General features: G+C 34.5%; 1 protein-coding gene across 7 annotated transcripts in view; it reads right to left on the bottom strand.

Moving 5' to 3' along the window:
- NF1 (neurofibromin 1) overlaps positions 1–19,651 on the bottom strand; it is a 251,530-nt gene that overhangs the window by 158,217 nt on the left and 73,662 nt on the right. For 6 of the 7 annotated variants that reach the window (XM_059996363.1, XM_059996364.1, XM_059996365.1 and 3 more), the window contains 4 exons: positions 7,932–8,105; positions 7,345–7,467; positions 7,014–7,088; positions 1,910–2,041 (listed from right to left, as the gene is read on the bottom strand). In XM_059996363.1, coding sequence (XP_059852346.1) covers positions 1,910–2,041; positions 7,014–7,088; positions 7,345–7,467; positions 7,932–8,105 — 504 coding nt within the window. Of the gene's footprint in view, positions 1–1,909; positions 2,042–7,000; positions 7,089–7,344; positions 7,468–7,931; positions 8,106–19,651 lie in introns of those variants that run through there. The other variant, XM_059996367.1, reaches the window with a different exon arrangement.

Below are 19,651 nucleotides of genomic sequence, written 5' to 3' on the forward strand. Positions count from 1 at the left end.
CTGCAACGAGAAGCCACTGCAATGAGAAGCACGCCCACTGCAACAAAGAGTAGCCCCCACTCACCGCAACTAGAGAAAGCCCGCACACAGCAACGAAGACCCAACACAGCCAAAAATTAATTAATTAATTAATTAATTAAAAAAAAAAAAAAGAACCGCCTGCCAATGCAGGGGACACGTGTTCAGTCCCTGGTCCAGGAAGATCCCACATGCCGCAGAGCAACTAAGCCCGCGAGCCACAACTACTGAGCCCACGCGCCTAGAGCCCGTGCTCCACAACAGGAGAAGCCACTGCAAAGAGAAGCCCGCACACCAAAATGAAGAGTAGCCCCCACACCACAACGAAGAGTAGCCCCCACTCTCCACAACTAGAGAAAGCCCGTGCACAGCAACGAAGACCCAACAAACCAATAAATAAATTAATTAATTAAATTAAATAAAAAAGTCAAAATTCTAACTTCCCAGAGGATATTTGGAATGAATAAATAGGTCAGTAAATAATTTTTAAAGTTTATTTTAAGTCGTTTTCTAAAACTTTTTAAAAATGAATGTCAAGTTAATAACATTTAAGTAGCTATTATTTATGTTTATCTCCAATTAATTTATACTTGGATTGAAATTTTCATTTTTTTAAAAAATTAAGTACTTGGCATTACAAAAACTAAAGATAACTTTGCATTTTATTTAATAAAACATGACTGCCATGCTCTTTTGGCTATAATTTTTTGGGCTAAATAATCCCAAAATATATGGTGTAGCAAACTTCTCTATTTGAACATCTAAGATAAACAATCCTCAGAAACAATGGCTGACAACTGGATCAGAGTGAACTAGAACTGTATAAAACCAAAATATTTTACTGACTGAGGGAACTTGGAAAAAGAGATGTATGCCAGGAAGAAAGCTGTTTAAATTATCTTTTAAGTGTGAAGTGGCTAATTTACTATTAAAACCAATAGGTGAAAACATGCCACATGCCACATTTTCATGTGAAATGACATGATGTGACTATAATGGTAACTATACACAGAAAAGTCAAAGAAACCAAGGACTTTTCTGAGGTAGTTACAATGGTCATACATACAGCCACTGCCCACTGCCATGCAAAACAGTGACTGGTTGGCATCTGACCATGTGAGCGACAGTAGCCAAAAAGAATAGAAAATAAGAAGCAGAAGACAAAGCACTACCAATCGATGTCAAGAGTTGCCATGTATAATACTCCGGCTATACATGAATACCAAGAAATGACTTCTACCATCTTCTAATTGTCTTTTTAAATTGGTTCTATTTGAGTTTCCAAATTAAGAGTATTAATCTGTGAGAATGCTTATTTGAAAATATCTACTTTTATTAAGTTTAAACAGAGTCAAACTTTAATATCAAAGTGCCTATCATTTTAAATGTTCAAAGCATGTTTAATGAAATATGAAATATTTTTATTTTAAATATAAACTTTAAATTTTATTTGTAATTTCCTGTGTGCAATATTCAGCATCCAATGGGCAAAACTGTGCATTAGTAGGAACATTCACTCTAACCCAGGAGTCAGCTTCCCTTACTCACCCCCAAAAGATGAGGAGCTAATCAAAATATTTTGATTCATAAGGAAAGATTAAAGGAAAAAGAAACTAAAAAAAGAAAGAAAAAGTGACGTTCATTAAGATTTTAACAGCATTTTGTTAGAAAATATCTCTAAGAAAAGTAAGTTAAACTCACTGAAATAGTGGAAAACATACATCATTAACTAGTATTGCAACAATATTGCAGTATTCAACATACCACAATACTTACTGAAAAGAAAGGTCTCATTTGATTTTCTAAAAAAATCAAAACAGCAAGAATGGGATAAAGGCACTGAAAACGCAACTGCAAGAAAGTGGAATTCAAAATTCACGATTCATCTTACCGGTGCCATTCGTATCGCTGGGTGCGCTCCACAACCCTGGACTGCTTTATGAAGTGTTTCACCAAACATATTTCGAAGTTCAACTGAGTGACAATATACGGCATCAATCTTAGGCCACCAATCCAATGCAGACTGGAGAAAAACAGAGACCATAAGAAAGGAAAAGTCCAAATTTGCATGAGTTATATGCTCTGGTAATCACTGTAGTTTTATGGTTTATCACTTTGTGAGAAATTTCCTAAGACCATGCAAACACACACTATGATTTCCAAAGTCTTCAAGTAATGTCTTTAATTCAAACACCAAACCATACATCTATTTTAAAATATCATAATGAACATGAAACAAATCACTCACTACGTAAGCGTGAGCATTTGAGACTGTCTTTTCTCACTGATAATTTAGTGAATCTGAAAAACAAAGTTTTTAGAGGGCTAATTCTGTAGGCAATCTTTTTCTTTTTTATAAGTTTAATGTTTTACACATTTCAGAAACATATGCATATATAGTATATATTTCCCAAGGCAAGAATTCTATTATCAGTTTTAAAAGAGATTAGTGGTTCAACACAGTGTTGAAGGAATATGTGATAAACCATTACTTATATGCCTACAGACAAACAATGATAATTACAACATGAAATTAGTAAATGAGATAAAGCTATTAGTAAACCTATAATCTTAAATTGATATGCAATGATGGCACAATACATGAGAAGACTAACGATCACCACAAAGACAAAATGATCATAGCTAAATATTTTTTTAAGTAATTATTTTATGTAAATATTTTTCTACAGTTTAACCTGTTTATTTAGCTTTGATTCTAGTTTTTAGTGCCTATTTTATTTGAAAGTGTATCTTTTACTTTTACTTTTAAATGAATTAATTACTATATTATGGAAAATGACAATTATGAAAATCACTAAAACTATTAAGTCTGTCTATCAGTGAATACAAAAATGACTGGATGAATTTTCACTATATAGAGAGAGTATGCAAGGAATAGGATGACTTAAAATACAGGCTTCCAATTTATAAAACTCCTGCTATAAGAAATACCTGAAAGAACAATTTGAAACACTAGATAAGGGGATGTGATAGCTTCACATCCTATGCCCAAGTTCCTTCTACTTTGAAACTAAGCTAATTAAATTCTCAACATTTAATTTTTTGGCCATAACTCTCAGAATATTTACAGTAGCATCAGGTTATATTACCTAAACCCCAAATTTTGGATTACAAACTCTATTTACTGTATATAAAATACAATCAATACTGAACTCCATTTATGAAAAAACTCCTAAGTTATGAGGGAAGAAATACTTTTATTTGGATAGTATGATTGTTTCTATTTTTCTCTCAAACTCTTAATTTACTTCCTAACAAATGATCAAGTTTTATTAGTTTCGTTATATAATGAATTCTTTAAATGTTAGTCAATTTGGTCACCTGACTTGCACAGAGCAATCAATACACCTTGATTTCCATATATCTACTAATTTATACAGCTTGTGTTAATCAGCTTAAAGTAACAAAGACTGAATAATCACAAAATGCTTTGAGGTAAGAGTCCTCACTCTACTGACCCTATAATATCTTGTAAGAAACTGCTGAACTAAAGACATATGCATCCCATGTAACATCCTATCCAAACTACGATGTCATTTTGATAGCTGCTGAAATTGTATCATGGTACCACGTATACCCTATTAAATAACTTGATTTTAACTTAAGATTTAGTTATTTTCAAATTTTCTATTTTTCATAATATATAAAATCATTCATTTTAAAGTAAAATTTAAAGATACACTTTCAAATAAAATAGGCACTAAAACCTAGACATTATGTAGTTGGTAAAAATTTTAGTTTTCCAAGCAGTTATTAAATGTGTCCTTTCTGAAACCAGTCAACTAAGGTAGACTTATTCTTTTTTGTCCTTGAAAATTCTAAGTTCATTGCCAAACAAATGGCAATACTTTCATAATATAAGCAAACCATGTGGCAATTCTTCAAGATTATTTCAATAAATTTCACATGCCTTGGAAATGATTTCTTCAACCAAACCCACTCAATAGAATGAGATCATCTCATTCTCAATATGTGAACTATCCATAAGTAAACTACACTCAACTGCCATAAGGAAAAAACAATACTAAGTACTATACCAGCTATAGCACGTTCCACTGATGGGAGAGATATTTGGTTCATATATGTATATATTATTTCTTTAACTGCCCAATTATAACAACATATCTAATCTAACCTAAAGGAAGTGTATGAAGATTAAGCACATAACACAGATCTTTTAACTACAATTCATATCTTATGGCATTCCGTAATAAAAAAGGTGACGGTACTAAACGTACCATTTTAGAAACTGATAAAAGCTTAAATTATAATCAAATTCAAATAGTGACTGGATTTTCAGGTTTCTTAAGAAGAAACAGTGGACTCTTTTAGACCTAAACACAATACTTATGAACTGAACATGAGTATGTTTCACGAAAGCAAAATAAAACTGCAAACATCATTACTACTTCTATATACACCCTCAAAACCACATCATTTATCTAATTTGAGAATGTGGTAATTTTAAAAAATCTGTGAGCTGGCTGAAAAAGCAAGGAAGAAGAAAACTTATGAGGTGTATTGAACCAAGAATCATTTAAAAGGAAATCTTTTTTTTTTTTTTTTTTTTTTTTTGGCGGTACGTGGACCTCTCACCGCTGTGGCCTCTCCCGTCATGGAGCACAGGCTCCGGACGCACAGGCTCAGCAGCCATGGCTCACGGGCCCAGCCGCTCCGTGGCATGTGGGATCCTCCCGGACCGGGGCATGAACCTGCGTCCCCTGCATCAGCAGGCAGACTCTCAACCACTGCGCCACCAGGGAAGCCCAAAAGGAAATCTTATACTACAAATAAATTTAAGATTAGGAGTCCAAATATCTAAGAAAAATTTTATGTGATTTCAAGACAGAATATTTCCATAATATCTACATTAAGTGAGATTCTATAACAGTCAATTCCATAAATTAGCATATTTACTTTATACACAGTCCTTTTCAATCAGAAATTACTTCAGATTCAATATCTCTTAGCCTCAAACCAAAGGAAAGAAAAACCCTAACAAGAAACAATTTATCAAACAATCTATTGTAATAAAGTATCATTATCTAAGGTCCAACTATAAAAGATATTTTATAGACTCAAATTTATGTTCCTTTTCAAGCTAGTCATTAAAAGGTTACTAACACTTAATATTTTAAAAGTTAGTCAATATAGGTTTTTCTTTATAAAAATAGATTTCGTATTTATGTGGCCTCTGATACAGACACACTCCACCTTCACACATGCAGTACTCATTAGAGTACAGAAGGATGCACAACCACTTCACCATATACATTGAGGCATGCATGAAGTACCACTCCAGGCATGCTTTAAACCCACAAAGGAGCAGCTCAGCCACTTACAGCAGTGCCAAGTCCATGCTTGAAAGTGCTCTATATATTCAATTGTAGACAAAAATATTTCACAATTAAAGTAACTAGCCACAGAGTATCAAAAAAGTATACACTTGGGTTTATTAAATACAAGCTTTAAGCATTTATGTAAACCATCCACTCTAATAAATAGAATGTTTTTAGTATTATAAACCAAAGGAGAAAAAAGTAATAGTATTTTATTTCTGAATTACACATAAACATGAAGGGTAAAAGTCATTGTTTTTAAATTAATGGCCTTGAAAGTAAACAAGGGTACAATGTCTTAGCTCATTACACTGGCAAAAGCAAAATAAAAATTTTTCTAAGTTTTTAATACAAACATACCTTATCTGCAATATCAGATTCATTAAAATTTCCCTTTTGCAAAAAACTGTAGTTAATGTTACTTCTACCTATAACTGATCCTCAACTGAGAGAGGAATCATTCCCTTAGGCACTTTTAGTTATTCATAGTGTCTGGGGGCAGAGATGGGAGAGGAGGGAAGTGGCAAAAAAGGTATTGAATGAAATAAGGACCAGGGATGCTCAATGTCCTACAATGCACAAGGCAGTCCTGCATTGTAAAGATTGTCCTGACCAAAAATGCTACTTGCACCCCACTGAGAAAAACCAAATGTGTCACTACATAGTTTTATTAATAGTTATTATTCCTCTGCAGGAATGGATAAAAGAAAATGTGGAAGAATTTGATATAGTTCAATACATCCAAGGCAAATGAAGGTGAGAAGGATATTTTTAACTCACTAGAGACACTCTTTTAAAATGAAATTTGATTATAAAGAGGACAAATATACCCAAGTTATCAATGATTAAAGTCCTTTTTAAGGGAGGAAAACAGGAAAAAGTTGAACAATTTACACTTACGTGTGAATATCTAAAAATGGATAAAAGTGGAGCTATGGTAAATAACACTTGAAAACCTTCAAAATATGATCAGAAGAACAGAATTTTTTAAATCCATGGTCCAAATCTAATACGGTTACTATCTTTCTACTTGATGTACTCACATCAGAGTTGAAGGTTTCACAAGTACCTTTTAATAAGTTTGCTTATTTTGTCTGATATGCTTTTATATCATGTAAACACCTCTAAGTGTTAATGTTTCATTTGTTTAAGGAAGACTAAAAAGTGCAATCAAATATGGTCTCACCATTTTTTTAATATACATAATGCGCTACAACATAAATACTACTACTTTTAACTTAAACAGTAAGGTGACAAGTAAGAACGTATCAAATGCTGGGAAAGGGCTAAGAGTATTAAAATAATATGTGAAGAGCTTTGGGATGAAAATGTTAAATTATATTTTCAGTGGCATTGTTCTCAAGGGCTTCTGATCCAAATATCTTTTAAGTTTAATCTTTCCAAAGGATCCCACTAACTCCATCTTCCTCAATAAGGGCCCTGAGGTCAAGATTAAATATGAAAAATACAATTGTATATCAGTTATTAGATAGAATCATGTGTGAGAAATCTTCCTATATCATACATCTAAATTCAAAATCTTTTGTAAACCAAAAACGTCTTTCTTAAAAAGAAATAAAAAAGGAGTAAAGAAAAAAAAATTTTAAGTAATTTAGCAATACCTTTTGGACTTACATTGGTGATGATTCGATGGAGTGAATTTACCAGCACATAGTGAAATGTAGAAGGGGAATTCTGAGCCAGACAGATCTACAGAGGAAAGAAAAAAAATGATTATTACTTTTATGAGAAAAATATATAGTAATATATATGAGGACAAAAGGAACAACAAAAAGAAAGTTTTTTTTTAAAATAGAATAAATTTTTAAGGTCTTTAAATTAACTTTAACATATCATAATGAGCAATACTGATAAAGGTGTAATCTATTCATTTTTCTACTCTTTTCACATTTAAAAGGATCAACAGCATCAGTAAACACAATTGGATCAAAACCAATGCTCTCACCTTAAAGTGTTGGTTGTTGTGAGGGCTTATACGAAAGCAAGAAACAAGGCAGTCAATCATTAGATCCACATCTGCAGGCTGACTGCCTCTTGAGAATGGTTTACTTGGATTAAAAAGCAGGTTCTATGAAAATCCCAATAGAAAACAAAAGCCTTTAAACAGTCATGCAGTATTTTTTCTACTAGTATTTAATAATAACACATCATCCACACAGATGGCAGTAACATTTAGTTCCCAGACAAAGCACTAATATTGTGGTTCATCAGTCTGACAAAATTCAAAATTCTTACTATACCATATATGGTTCCTTTCAGGCCCAAATTTCTACATTATTTTAAACACAAGTCTGAATATTTATGCTAATTTAAGAAAACGGGTTCATTCTGTGTTTTCTTCATATTCTAAGCCACCTTATGTAGCCAGAGGAACAGTAACAAAAGCAGGTCCTAAGAACTTAATAAAAGAAGACTCAGAACTTCTGTGTTGCAATGATCTTTGACAGTGATCTAGTATACTATTTATACTACAAGTTTATTCTTCATTTAACGTTTTTTAAGTTTGTATAAGAGAAACAATAAGCATGTTACCTTAAGATCAACCACCATGGACTGAACTAGTAAGAAGATGACAGAGTTATCTTCCCAATTGATGTAAGTACTTGCTTTACACAGTTTGACACAGGCAATTGCAGCGCTTTCAGTCAGCTGCCTGCTTCCTCCGTGGCCGGCAAGTGCTTTTCGTAGACTGTCCAGAAACAACTTCTACAAAATTCAAATACAGCAATTAGATAATATGTGCAGTTTCTTAGATTTCAGACTTACTTAATAAAGTAGGAAATTAGCCTCTAAAAATTATACTCTAGAAACATATAATTGATATTTGTGGTTTTAAATTTCATAATTTAAGTAGCTGTCATTTAAATGTTTCTTGAATACAAAAAAAGGAACCTGTTCTTCCCTTTCTTTGTTGAATTATTAAAGGAACATGAGAAAACATCCTTCCCAAACAATGCAGTTGACTTCCCAACCCTGAATTTAGCTGATCAAATTCTTTTTTTTTTCTCTCTTTTTTATATTATCTTTAATTTCTAAATATTATAGTTTCTTGGTTAATGTCTATCTCAAATTGTTCCATCTTTATCTAAAACTCCAGGCTATATTCAAGCTTCAGCCTTCTAACTAAGGATATATCTAAGGCTGTTCTAGTGCTCTAAATTCCATTCCTCATAGAAAGTTATGCATTCTTGTGATCTCAAGCCCTCTCTACAGCTCATTAACAAATTTCTCCCTTTGGCCTTACTCCTAACTGAAAATAATACATCTATACTTACACACCTTCTCAAATATAACCTGCCAAAAGCTAAACTCATGCAACAGCAGCAGAATATACATTCTTCTCAAACACACAAGCAACAATTTCCAGGATGGACCATATGTTAGGCCACAAGTCTTAATAAATTTAAAGAGATTAAAATAATACATATAATCTTTCTGATCACAATGAAATGAAACTAGAAATCAACAGCAGAAGGAAAACTGGAAAATTCACAAATGTGTAAAAATTAAACACCACCCTTGGTCAAAGAAAAAAACCACAAGGAAAATTAGAAAATATCTTGAGACAAATCAAAGTAAAAATACAACACACCAAATAATTAAAGAAAACAGTGCTAAGTGGAAATTTTATAGCTGGAAACTCTTACATTAAAAAAGAAGAAAGTTCTCAAATCAATATGAAATAGAGAATAGAAAAACAGGGGAAAAAATCAACAAAATCAAAAGTTGGCTCTTTGCAAAGGTCAAGAAATTTACAAACCTTTAGCTAAATTAAGAAAAAAAGAAGACTCAAATTACTAAAGATCAGAATTGAAAATGAGGACATTACTGTTTTTACAGAAATAAAGATTATTACACTATGAAAAATTATACACCAACAAACAGGATAATCCAGACAAATGGGCAAATTCCTAGAAACACACAATCTACCAACACTGGCTCATTAAGAAACAGAAAATCTAAATAGAACTATAACTAGCAAGGAGATGAAATCAGTAATAAAAAACCTCCCTACAAAGAAAAAGCCCAGGATCAGACAGCTTCACTGGTGAATACTCTATCAAGTATTTAAAGAAGAATTAACACCAGTCCTTCTCAAACACTTCCGGAAAATTAAAGGAGAAGGAACACTTCCTAACTCATCCCATGAGGCTAGCAATACTCTAATATGAAGGCCAGACAAAAACACTGCAAGAAAACTATGGACAAATTTCCCTTAAGAATATCTATGAAAGAATCCTCAACATGAATTAGCAAACCAAATCCAGCAGTACAGTAAAAGGATTATATACTATGACCAAGTGGGATTTATTCCTAGAGGACATGAATGGTTCAACAACAAAATCAATCAACATAATACATCACATAAATAAAATGAAGGGAAAAAAATCATCACCATTGATGCAGAAAAAGCATTTGGCAAAATTCAACACCCTCCAACGACAGAAACACTGAGTAAGCTTCCTCAACATGATAAAAGCTATACATGAACAACCCATAGCGAACATCATACTTAATGGTGAACAACTGAAAGCTATTGGTCTAATATTAGGAACAAGATATGGACGCCTGCTTTTGCCACTTCTATTAAACATACTAGTGGAAGTTCTATGCAGAGCAATTAGAAAAAGAAAAGGAAATGAGAAAAGAAAAAGAAATAAAAGTCATCCAAACTGGAAAGGAAGAAGTTATCTCTGTTCTCAGATGACATGATCTATTGTAGAAAACCTTGAAGATAACACACAAACACACAAAAAGCCTGTTAGAGCTAATAAACAAATTCAGCAAAGTTGTAGGATACAAAATCAACACACAAAAGTCAACTGCATTTCTATACACCAGCAATGAAAAATTTAAAAAGAAAATTAAGAAAACAATTCCACTTATGAAAGCATCAAAAAGAATAAAATACTTAGGAATTAACCAAAGAGATGAAAGACTTGCACAATGAAAGCTATAAAACAGTGCTGAAAGAAATCAAAGAAGATATAAATGAAAGCACATCCCATGTTCAAGGATTGGAAACTTAACACTGTTAAGATGGCAATACTATCCAAAGCACTCTACAGATTCAATGTAGTCCTTATCAAAACCCCAATAGTGTTTTTTGCAGAAACAGAAAAACCCATCCAAAAATTCATATGGTATTTCAAAGGAAGCCAAAAAGCCAAAACAATCTTGAAAAAGAAGAACAAAGTTGGAAGACTCAAACTTCCTGATTTCAAAACTTACTACAAAGCTACAGTAATCAAAACTCTGTGATACTGGTATAAAGACAGACATATAGACCACTGCAATAGAAGAGAAAGTGCATAAAGATATCCTCAAATATATGATCAAATTCAGTGGAGAAAGTACAGTTTTTTTCAACAAAGAGAGCTGGAAAAACTGGATGTCCACATGCAAAAGAATGAAGTCAGATCCTTCCCTTACTCTATATACAAAAATGAACTCAAAATGGATCAAAGATCTAAACAACTAAAGCTATAAAATCCTATAAGAGAATATACAAGACAATCTTTACAACACCGAATTTGGCAATGATTTCTTGATATGATACCAGAAAAAGCACAAGCAACAAAAAATAAACTGGACTTCATCAAAATTAAAAAGCTTTTGTGTATCAAAGGACATTATTGAGGTGAAATGACAATCCACAGAATGAAAGAAAATATTTGCAAATCATATATCTGAAAAGGGATTAATATCCGCAATATTTAAAGAACTCCTACAACTCAACAACACAAAAACACTGTGAGTGTACTCAACACCACTGAACTGTACACTTAAAAACAGTTAAAAGGGTAAAATTTTTGCTACTTCACCACAACATAAATAAGTAAATAAAAATTTAAAAGCTAAACTCATATTTCCTCTGAACCAACTCCCACTTTGGACTTCCTTTTGATCAGTCTCAAACACTATTCTGCATATCTCACCTCTAACACTAATCTTTAGACTTCTACTAGTTGCCTAAAGAATAAAGTTTAAATCCAAACTGGCTCACAATGTCTTCCAGATTACTCACATCTGCTCTTCATCTTCACTTCTTGTAACTGCCTGTGTGAACCTTCCACTCTCTAGCTAACTTTTCTGAACATACCTTCAACATTTTTATATCCATTTTCTTGATTACCCTGGCTTGAACAACACTCACTTTCTTTCTCTAATCTAAATTCCTTTCTTGTTTCAGGTTCAACTAAGGTTCCACACTCTTCCATAAAACCTTCCTAACTATCCAAGCTTCATCTGAATCCTTACAGCACACATAGCCTGTATTATTATCCTAGTAAACAGGTACTCTTGATAAATAACTTTTTGTCCATAAAGGAATAACGGGGACTTCCCTGGTGGCACAGTGGTTAAGAATCCGCCTGCCAATGCAGGGAACATGGGTTCGATCCCTGGTCTGGGAAGATCTCACATGCCACGGAGCAACTAAACCTGTGAGCCACAACTACTGAGCCCACGTGCGCCTAGAGCCAGTGCTCCGCAACAAGAGAAGCCACCGCAATGAGAACCCCACGCGCCGCAATGAAGAGCAGCCCCGACTCGCTGCAACTAGAGAAAGCCCGCACGCAGCAACAAAGACCCAACACAGCCAAATATATATATTATTTATTTATTTATTTTAAAAAGAAATAACTGGGAATTCTAGGGAGACAGCAGTCTTAAGCCATCCTTGACTGCTGATCTCTCCTCTAGCTCCTTTATTCCTTGGTTCCCATGTTCACCTCTTGTTCCTGGAGATATAGCCATATTTCTCAGCCTCTCTTGCAGTTAAATGTGGCTATATGACTGAGTTCAACTAATGAAATGTGAATGAAAGAGATGCATGCTATTTAAGGGCCTGACCCATAAAAATCCTCAGCATGCTTTTTTTCTATGTTATATTTTTCCCTCTGGCTCGCAGAATGGAAACAACTCCCACAGAAGCCATGTATGCAAAATGGCAGTCGTTGCTGGCCAAGGTCCTAAGAAACCACAAAGAGGAAGACTGTCCTGCAGAGCTACTCAGTTCGGCTGCTCAATACTATTTCATTAAGTATAATAAAGTTCTATTTGGTTGAGCCATTATACTACCTACCCTAATACAGTAAGATAGTAATACAACTAAAAATAATAATAAAATTTAGATACTGAAAAATAGAACTGCTTTCCATACACAGTCTGCAGTCTAGGATTGGTGTAAATGAAAGCCTGATCCGATCTGTTTAGGGTTCTATTTGTTTGTTGTTTGTTGCCTTGCTTGCTTTATAATAAAGCACTACGCATGATTACCAAAGCCTGGAAGGAGTTCTGCCACACCGCCAAAGTCAATTGGCTACCTGTGGGAGCCCAGCCAGCTAAACCAAGCATTTCTCACAGCATACTATCTCAAGCCACCTACAGGGTAGTTCTAAGAGTAGTATTAAAGATTTGCATTAAATTCTGTGTCCTATTAAAATTATACACATTCTACTCTGATGACCATGAAACACCTTTTTAAACAAATATGTACCACAATTAATTTTTTTTAATCACGAAAAATGAACAATTTAGAAACTATAAAACATTCCTCTAAGTCGAATATGGCATCATTAAGTAACAGAAATTAGAAATTGATAATTACTAAAATTGAGGAAACTTCATCTGAAAACCAAGACTGCTGCTAAAAAGTAAAATCCAAAGCCTTCCAGATACTTCTACAGTTTTTTAAAAAATTGCAAATAGATGAACTAAACCATTACCTCAGAAAATAAATGTTAGAAAATATAAAGTCAAAATGCCAGGTTTTGGGCTTCCCTGGTGGCGCAGTGGTTAAGAATCCGCCTGCCAATGCAGGGGACATGGATTTGAGCCCTGGTCCAGGAAGATCCCACATGCCGCGGAACAACTAAGCCCATGTGCCACAACTACTGAAGCCCGCACACCTAGAGCCCATGCTTCGCAACAAGAAAAGCCACTGCAATGAGAAGCTTGCACATCACAACGAAGAGTAGCCCCCGCTCACCGCAACTAGAGAAGGCCCACGCACAGCAACAACGACCCAATGCAACCAAAAAAAAAAAAAAAAGCCAGGTTTTAAAGACCAATAGAATAGATAAACCCTAGTAAACATGAATGAAGAAACATGAGACATATTAGAAATGAGGAAAGAGTTATAAACATGGATATTGAGGAAAATAATTAGAAGAGAATATATAAATATTATAAATAAACATTGTGTCTATATATTTCTATATTATAAATAAAATATGTAGATACAGATATACATAACTCCTTGCTGATAAAATTGAAAAATATATTTCCTAGCAAAGAATAAACTGTCAAAAGTAACCTTAAAGGAGACAAAACTTCCTCAAAAAATTAAAAATAGAATTTACATACAATCCAACCATACCACTTCTGTGTATATATATAAAAGAATTGAAAGCAGAGTCTCAAAGAGATATCTGTATACCCATGTTCACAGCAGTATTATTTGTAATAGCTAAAAGGTGGAAGCAACCCAAAAGTCCAGGGACAAATGAAATTGGATAAACAAAATATAGTATATACATTCAATGGAATATCACTCAGCCTTAAAGAAAGGAAATTCTGACGCATGTTACAAGGTGGATGAACCTTGAGGACATTATGCTAAGTGAAATAAGACAGCCACAAAAAGACAAACACTCTATATTTCCACTTATATGAGGTATCTAGAGTAGTCAAATTCATTGAGACAGAAAGTAGAATGGTGGCTGTCAGGGGCTAGCAGGAGGGGAATATGGGGAGTTATTGTTTCATAACAAAATGAACAATGGTTATTAAACTTTAGTGTGCACAACAATCGCTTAGAGGGTTTGCTGAAAACAGGTTGCTAGCTGTACCCCACCCCTAGAGCTTCTGTTTCAGCAGACCTAGAGTGGGGATCTAACAATTTGCATTTCTAACAAGTTTCCAGGTGATGCTGATGCTGCTGCTCTTAAGACCACACTCTGAGAAGCACTGAACTAGATCTTGATCCCAATCTCTCTGTCTCATAAAAATTTTTAAAAGTAGACTAGAAGGATATATACCAACCCTTGACAGTGGCTGTTCCCAGGGAAAAAGGAAAGAAAATGGAATTAGTGGAATCAAAGGGGACTTGAGCTTTATCTGGAATTAAAGGAGAATTTATGCAACTATTATTTGTTCAATTTTTAAAATCATATGTAAATAGAAAAAAGATAAGCAATATATCATAATGTTAATATGAGTACGGGTCATTGTTATATTCGTTGTACACTTCAAATATTTCTGCCAAAAAAGATAATATAGTCAAAAGAAATGATGGTCTGGAAAAAATATTTACAACCAACTGAAAATAATGGATTACTGCTCCTAATAAACAAAAAGTCCCATTAAGCTCTACCCACCACCAGTCCCTCCCATCAGGAAACTTACACAAGCCTCTTAGAAAGCCTCATCCACCAGAGGGCAGACAGCAAAAGGAAGAAGAACTACAGTCTGACAGCCTGTGGAACAAAAACCACATTCACAGAAGGACAAGATGAAAAGGCAGAGGGCTAGGTACCAGATGAAAGAACAAGATAAAACCCCAGAAAAACAGCTAAATGAAGTGGAGATAGGCAACCTTCCAGAAAAAGAATTCAGAATAATGATAGTGAAGATGATCCAGGACCTCGGAAAAACAATGGAGGCAAAGATCGAAAAGATGCAAGAAATGTTTAACAAACACCTAGAAGAATTAAAGAACAAACAAACAGAGATGAACAATACAATAACTGAAATAAAAAATATACTACAAGTAATCAATAGCAGAATAACTGTGGCAGAAGAACGGATAAGTGACCTGGAAGACAGAATGCTGGAATTCACTGCTGTGGAACAGGATACAGAAAAAAGAATGAAAAGAAATGAAGACAGCCTAAGAGACCTCTGGGACAACATTAAACACAACATTCGCATTACAGGGGTCCCAGAAGGAGAAGAGAGACAGAAAGGACAAGAGAAAATATTTGAAGAGATTATAGTTGAAAACTTCCCTAACATGGGAAAGGAAATAGCCACCCAAGTCCAGGAAGCGCAATGAGTCCCATACAGGATAAACCCAAGTAGAAACACACCAAGACACATAGTAATCAAACTGGCAAAAATTAAACACAAAGAAAAATTACTGAAAGCAGCAAGGGAAAAACAACAAATAACATACAAGGGAACTCCCATAAAGTTAACAGCTGATTTCTCAGCAGAAACTCTACAAGCCAGAAGGGAGTGGCATGATATACTTAAAGTGATGAAAGGGAAGAACCTACAACCAAGACTACCCAGCAAGGATCTCATTCAGGTTTGATGGAGAAATCAAAAGCTTTACAGACAAGCAAAAGCTAAGAGAATTCAGCACCACCAAACCAGCTGTACAACAAATGCTAAAGGAACTTCTCTAAGTGGGAAACAGAAGAAAAGGACCTACAAAAACAAACCCAAAACAATTAAGAAAATGGTCATAGGAACATACATATCAATAATTACCTTACACATGAATGGATTAAATGCTCCAACCAAAAGACACAGGAAGGCTCAATGGATACAAAAACAAGACCCATATATATGCTGTCTACAAGAGACCCACTTCAGACCTAGGGACACATACACACTGAAAGTGAGGGGATGGAAAAAGATATTCCATGCAAATGGAAATCAAAAGAAAGCTGGAGTAGCAATACTCATATCAGATAAACTAGACTTTAAAATAAAGAATGTTACAAGAGACAAGGAAGGACACTACATAATGATCAAGGAATCAATCCAAGAAGAAGATATAACAATTATAAATATATATGCCCCCAACATCGGAGCACCTCAATACATAAGGCAACTGCTAACAGCTATAAAAGAGGAAATCGACACTAACACAGTAATAGTGATGGACTTTAACACCTCACTTACACCAGTGGACAGATCAACCAAAATGAAAATAAATAAGGAAACAGAAGCTTTAAATGACACAATAGACCAGATAGATTTAATTGATATTTATAGGACATTCCATCCAAAAACAGCAGATTACACTTTCTTCTCAAGTGCGCATGGAACATTCTCCAGGATAGATCACATCTTGAGTCACAAATCAAGCCTCAGTAAATTTAACAAAATTGAAATCATATCAAACATCTTTTCTGACCACAACGCTAGGAGATTAGAAATGAATTACAGGGAGAAAAACGTAAAGAACACAAACACATGGAGGCTAAACAATACGTCAGTAAATAACCAAGGGATCACTGAAGAAATCAAAGAGGAAATCAAAAAATACCTAGAGAAAAATGACAATGAATACACGACGATCCAAAACCTATGGGATGCAGCAAAAGCAGTTCTAAGAGGGAAGTTTATAGCTATACAAGCCTACCTCAAGAAACAAGAAAAATCTCAAATAAACAATCTAACCTTACACCTAAAGGAACTAGAGAAAGAAGAACAAACAAAACCCAAAGTTAGCAGAAGGAAAGAAATCATAAAGATCAGAGCAGAAATAAATGAAATAGAAACAAAGAAAACAAATGCAAAGATCAATAAAACTAAAAGCTGGTTCTTTGAGCAGATTAACAAAATTGATAAATCATTGGTCAGACTCATCGAGAAAAAGAGGGAGAGGTCTCAAATCAATGAAATTAGAAATGAAAAAGGAGAAGTTACAACAGACACCTCAGAAATACAAAGCATCCTAAGAGACTACTACAAGCAACTCTATGCCAATAAAGTAGACAACCTGGAAGAAATGGACAAATTCTTAGAAAGGTATAACCTTCCAAGACTGAACCAGGAAGAAACAGAAAATATGAACACACCAGTCACAAGTAATGATATTGAAACTGTGATTAAAAATCTTCCAACAAACAAAAGTCCAGGACCAGATGGCTTCACAGGTGAATTCTATCAAACATTTAGAGAAGAGCTAACACCCATCCTTCTCAAACTCTTCCCAAAAATTGCAGTGGAAGGAACACTCCCAAACCCATTCTATGAGCCCACCATCACGCTGATACCAAAACCAGACAAAGATACCACAAAAAAAGAAAATTACAGATCAATATCACTGATGAATACAGATGCAAAACTCTGCAACAAAATACTAGCAAACAGAATCCAACAACACATTAAAAGGATCATACACCATGATCAAGTGGGATTTATCCCAGGGATGCAAAGATTCTTCAATACACACAAGGAGAAAAAGGAGAAGAACCATATGATCATCTCAATAGATGCAGAGAAAGCTTTCGACAAAATTCAACACCATTTATGATAAAAACCCTCAAGAAAGTAGGAATATAGGGAACTTACCTCAACATAATAAAGGCCATATATGACAAACACACAGTCAACATCGTCCTCAATGGTGAAAAACTGAAACCTTTCCCCTAAGATCAGGAACAAGACAAGGTTGCCCACTCTCATCACTATTATTCAACATAGTTTTGGAAGTTTTAACCACAGCAGTCAGAGAAGAAAAAGAAATAAAAGGAATCCAAATCGGAAAAGAAGTAAAGCTGTCACTGTTTGCAGATGACTTACTATACATAGAGAATCCTAAAGATGCTAACAGAAAACTACTAGAGCTAATCAATGAATATGGTAAAGTTGCAGGATACAAAATTAATGCACAGAAATCTCTGGCATTCCTATACACTAAGGATGAAAAATCTGAAAGAGAAATTAAGGAAACACTCCCATTTACCACTGCCACAAAAAGAATAAAATATCTAGGAATAAACCTACCTAAGGAACAAAAGATCTGTATGCAGAAAATTATAAGACACTGATGAAAGAAATTAAAGATGATACAAACAGATGGAGAGATATACCATGTTCTTGGATTGGAAGAATCAACACTGTGAAAATGACTATACTACCCAAAGCAATCTACAGATTCACTGCAATCCCTATCAAACTACCACTGGCATTTTTCACAGAACTAGACCAAAAATTTGACAATTTGTACGGAAAAACAAAAGACCCCAAATAGCCAAAGCAATCTTGAGAAAAAAAATGGAGCTGGAGGAATCAGGCTCCCTGACTTCAGACTACACTACAAAGCTACAGTAATCAAGACAGTATGGTGCTGGCACAAAAACAGAAATATAGATCAATGGAACAGGATAGAAAGCCCAGAGATAAACCCACGCACATATGGTCACCCTACCTTTGATAAAGGAGGCAAGAATACACAGTGGAGCAAAGACAGCCTCTTCAAAAAGTGGTGCTGGGAAAACTGGACAGCTACATGTAAAAGAATAAAATTAGAACACTCCCTAACACCATACACAAAAATAAACTCAAAATGGATCAAAGACCTAAATGTAAGGCCAGACACTATCAAACTCTTTGAGGAAAACATAGGCAGAACACTCTATGACATAAATCACAGCAAGATCCCTTTTGACCCACCTCTCAGAGAAATGGAAATAAAAACAAAAATAAAGAAATGGGACCTAATGAAACTTAAAACCTTTTGCACAGCAAAGGAAACCATAAACAAGACAAAAAGACAACCCACAGAATGGGAGAAAATATTTGCAAATGAAGCAACTGACAAAGGATTAATCGCCAAAATTTACAAGCAGCTCATGCAACTCAATATTAAAGAAACGAACAACCCAATCCAAAAATGGGCAGAAGACCTAAACAGACATTTCTCCAGAGAACATATACAGATTGCCAACAAACACATGAAAGAATGCTCAACATCATTAATCATTAGAGAAATGCAAGTCAAAACTACAATGAGGTATCACCTCACACCGGTCAGAATGGCCATCATCAAAAAATCTACAAACAGTAAATGCTGGAGAGGGTGTGGAGAAAAGGGAACCCTCATACACTGTTGGTGGGAATGTAAATTGATACTGCCACTATGGAGAACAGTATGGAGGTTCCTTAAAAAACTAAAAATAGAACTATCATACGACCCATCAATCCCACTACTGGGCATATACCCTGAGAAAACCATAACTCAAGAAGAGTCATGTACCACAATGTTCACTGCAGCTCTATTTACAATAGCCAGGACATGGAAGCAACCGAAGTGTCCATCAACAGATGAATGGATAAAGAAGATGTGGCACATATATACAATGGAATATTACTCAGCCATAAAAAGAAATGAAATTGAGTTATTTGTAATGAGGTGGATGGACCTAGAGTCTGACATACAGAGTCAACTAAGTCAGAAAGAGAAAAACAAATACCGTATGCTAACACATATATATGGAGTCTAAAAA

This window comes from Delphinus delphis, chromosome 19 (assembly GCF_949987515.2).
Source record: "Delphinus delphis chromosome 19, mDelDel1.2, whole genome shotgun sequence".
In the NCBI taxonomy this organism is placed as follows: Eukaryota; Metazoa; Chordata; class Mammalia; order Artiodactyla; family Delphinidae; genus Delphinus; species Delphinus delphis.